Source organism: Colletotrichum jinshuiense, chromosome 2, assembly GCF_051148585.1.
Source record: "Colletotrichum jinshuiense chromosome 2, complete sequence".
Taxonomy (NCBI): domain Eukaryota; kingdom Fungi; phylum Ascomycota; class Sordariomycetes; order Glomerellales; family Glomerellaceae; genus Colletotrichum; species Colletotrichum jinshuiense.
Genome location: NC_139309.1, coordinates 5773121 through 5776896, shown reverse-complemented (window position 1 = coordinate 5776896; position 3776 = coordinate 5773121). Strand labels below are relative to the sequence as shown.

Here is a 3776-nt window from a genome sequence, read left to right as displayed (position 1 = left end):
GTTTTTTGTTGTTGCAAGCTGTAGAATAGTCTCAATGTGAGCAGCATCTTAGTTACACCAACAGAGAGCGGCACAGCATCATGTCACCCCCGTGCTCCTCCAATAACCTCCGTCGTTGCCAGAACAACGCTAAATGACCTGCATGAGAGGCTCCCATCTCGTGGCACCCAAGAAGGATTTTTTTAAAATAAAAAAAACATGTCGGTCCCATGGTTCAACCCAGAGTCTTAACCCAGACGCCATCCGAACTCTATCGCGCACACACACACCCCCATCGTGACGCCTTTTCTGCGATCTCGGTACTATAGAAAATATACTTTTTTTCTTCTCATTTTTCATCTCTACTTTTCTTTTTGAACCGGACGAACGTGGGCCAGTGACGTGCCGCCGGTGACACAACGACCTCGGAGCCGATTCCGATTTGGTGCCCTCCCCTCCTCCTCGTCCAACAACCCGCTGCCGCCGCAAACCATCACAAAGGGTTGTGTTCATCACATCAGACTGTGTGAAAAACTTCAATGGTAAGGTAAGTAACACATAGACTGAAGCAAACCCTCGGATGCCTGATTCGACCGCACGTAAAGAAAAACCGGGGGTTGTGTAGATGTGCAGACCATCCCGTGCAATGCAAGACATGGGTCAAAAGACAAAAGACACGAGACAGAAAATAGTTATTTTTATTTTTATTGAATTCAAAAAGAACAATTGCAGAAAACAAGTATTCGAAAATACCAATTGGACCACTTGACACACCCCAAGACCACCACGATGGCTCCATTCTCTCCTCCCCAACCTCCCTCCCTCATCCCCCCCCACCCACTGCGCATGATGCATCAATTCGGCAGAGAACACCCCCGCCGACATCCGAAACGGCATGTTCCGACACAAACGCACCCAGCCTCCTCCTCCTCTCCCCCTCCCCTTCAGTCCCCTTGCTTCCCCTAACCCTACTGCTACCCCAAGGCAGCTACCATCTTGTTTCAAGTAGCATTGGTGCGGGGGGTCCCAGGCTCGGACAATCGTCGAAACACACCGCAGTCTCTGCCAGGCCAGGGTGCGCAAAGGGTGGTGTGTGTTGTTACAGGGGTGCCAAAGGGGGGCATTCCGAGCGCGCCGTCGAGCAACCAAAGAAAAGATGCAACCAACGAAACAATTGCTTGTTCACGATACGGCTTCCTCGTGTGGTCGCCCTTTCGAGCTGCCAAAGCCCATCTACTACGTCTCACTTCAAAAGACTAGAACCGGCAATATGGCAAAAGTATACTGCTACAAAAGAGAAAAACTGCCATTGGGAATGCTGGAACCTCTAAGAGGGAATAGAAAAAAGAAGAAAATGCTACTTCGGCCCTTTGTCCTGTTGTCCACGCCCCTACTGCGCCACTGTGCTGCCATGTGTTGCCCGAAAAACCCCAAGGGTATATCCTTTAGCTCAAGCCGTGAAAACACCAACGCCCAATTCGACACCCACGTATCACCACCAATCAGGATATGCTGTCCGATACCTCCATGAACCCGCCTCTGTCACTCAAACAAACCCCTCTTCTGCTCCCGCCGCCGTCTCCTAACCGTCACGCCGCCTTCACGCCACCCCTCTCCGTGACTGTCGGTGGCGACACGCCCCGTGTCTACAGAATCCCTCGACCGGCGCCTCTAGCGGTTGGGAAACCAGGCAGTGGAACTGCATATTTGGCGCACTCCTGACTGAATAGCGCGTCGTCCAGACCGTCGTCTCCCTCGTACTCCTCGGTGTTGTCGTGGGCAATAAGACGGGGGTCGAGACGATAGTATGCCGGAGGAATCATGCCGGGCGGGCTTTGGGTTGACGAGGCCGAGGCCAGCGAAGTGCCCGACATGCCCGACGACGGGGTTGGCGGCCAGTATTGTGCTTGCGTCGTCTGCACGCCCGCGTGTATGTCTCTCAGGCCCATCATGGATAGGTTAGGTCCGCCCGGTGCTGTTGTGTAGTTGTGGGCCATGGCCATCGATACGGGAGTCCTGTGTTGGTGATCGTGCGTCGACCCTTGATAAGGGCTCTGGTAAGTGGTATCGAGAACGCCAGGGTAGCCGTTGGTACGGCCCTGCAGGGTAGACTGCAATGCCGGGCTGCGCGTGGTCTGGGCCTCGGCTTGGGGAAGACCCTCGTGTGCCACCTCTGGGGACGGGTTTTGGCGCTGCCGCTTGGGCATGGGGCTGTCTGAGTTGCGGACGCGCTCCGAGTGAAGGCTCCATTGGAGCTGCCGCTTGCGATTCGTCGCAGCTCTGGAATCCTTTCGAAGGCGCAACCGAACGCCCTGCTCGCTGAAGGAGCGCGTCAGCCACGTCGACTCGCCCATTCCGGGAAACGTCCTCTGCGTATGCACCTGGAAGGGCGCGGACTCGGTCGATGTGCACAGGATTGCTTCGGTCCTCCGCATCTCGTACAGATCAAAGTGTAGCTTGAAGATGCCCTCGTTTTTTACAGAGAGGTCGCCGAACACGAAGAATCCGCCCTCGTGCCCATGGTTGTCCTTGAGCTTGTGCAGAGAAGAAGTTGTGGTGCCAAGCAATGCCTTCTTACACAAGTCGGCATCCTGCTTGCCATCCGGATCGGCGTTCATGAGGTGACACGAGACAAAGTAGAAGGGGTCTATAGACCCGTCAGCATCGTTCAATGTGTGCGAGGGATGAATCGTAGTCAACTGGTGCATCATCAGGATACGTACTATGCAGGCAAGAATCCGGTCTGCCGTAGAGGCTGCGATCGAAGTTCTTCTCATCAACCACAAGTTGTAGGATGGGGGGCGGGTCGATTGGCTTGCGATCTACTGACTGACCATTAGGCATGTATTCAACTGGCTGCTATGTGACGGCACTAACCTTTGTCTTTGCCAGTTGCCACCTTGGCATGCGCCGGCGCCTGTGCGATCCGTAGAGAGAGACCGACGCCATCGTTGCTTGGGATTCTATTTCCCACACTGTTAGCCCTGACCGCGTCTACTCTAGCGGCAACACATGGTGCTCCCTTGTGGTCCACTGAGGTGCTTGGGGTGCTTGGGATACGTACTGGTGCTGTGGTGGGAACGAGCCCGCGTGGTGGTTGCTGTAGGAGTAGGCCATCGAAGTGTTTGGTTCGTGGTAGCTCAGTGTTCGGTTCGGTGTTTGTGCCGTGACAATATGTGTAGAACCGTGGGCGAAAAATGATGCGGGTGGGCTCATCTGTCCGGACTTTATAGTCTTGATGGTTTGGACTGAAGGGAGACGTCTAGGCGTACCCCTAGCGACCGAGAGCTGGAATTAGGTTCGGCGACTACGTGGGCGATCCAGAATATTTTGAGGTGATGATGGTAGAAAGATTTTGCGTGGCAAAGCAGCGCCTTGCAGGAACGACTATAAGACTGCAAACTCTGAAGGGGCCACTGCGAAGAGCAGTGCGCCGTTCGTGGCGTAAAGCAAAGCCGGGGAGGCGTGTCGTCAACGGCCGATGGGAACCTACGGCCACGCTGCCTCGGCACTTTGGAGGCGTCGAGTTGTTGATAAGCTCTCCAACGATTTTCAGAGGACTGAATGATGGATTCGTAAGCTCCGCTGTCGCCAGGTGCCAAGTGTGCCCGAGAGATGGTTATGTTGTGCAAGACTACTAGGCAGCAGATGATCGAAACTGATGACGGTCGTAGAAGTGATGCTGCTGCTGGTTGGGCGTGGCGCGTCAAATAGATAGTTCGTGATGATGGGGAGAGGTGGAAGTAGTGCGGATGTTGGGAGGAGAAGATTTAATGCGAAAGAGTGGTTGATGGCAA

General features: G+C 54.4%; 1 protein-coding gene across 1 annotated transcript; it reads right to left on the bottom strand.

Annotated features, from left to right (window-relative positions):
* Positions 1-1625: 1625 nt before the first annotated feature.
* EsH8_II_001502 (velvet factor family protein) lies at positions 1626-3096 on the bottom strand (the record flags this gene model as incomplete). The annotated part of the gene is made up of 4 exons (XM_083264800.1): positions 1626-2626; positions 2703-2801; positions 2857-2942; positions 3044-3096. The coding sequence occupies 4 exons, from the start codon at positions 3094-3096 to the stop codon at positions 1626-1628; spliced, it is 1239 nt and encodes a 412-aa protein (XP_083122122.1).
* Positions 3097-3776: the final 680 nt, after the last annotated feature.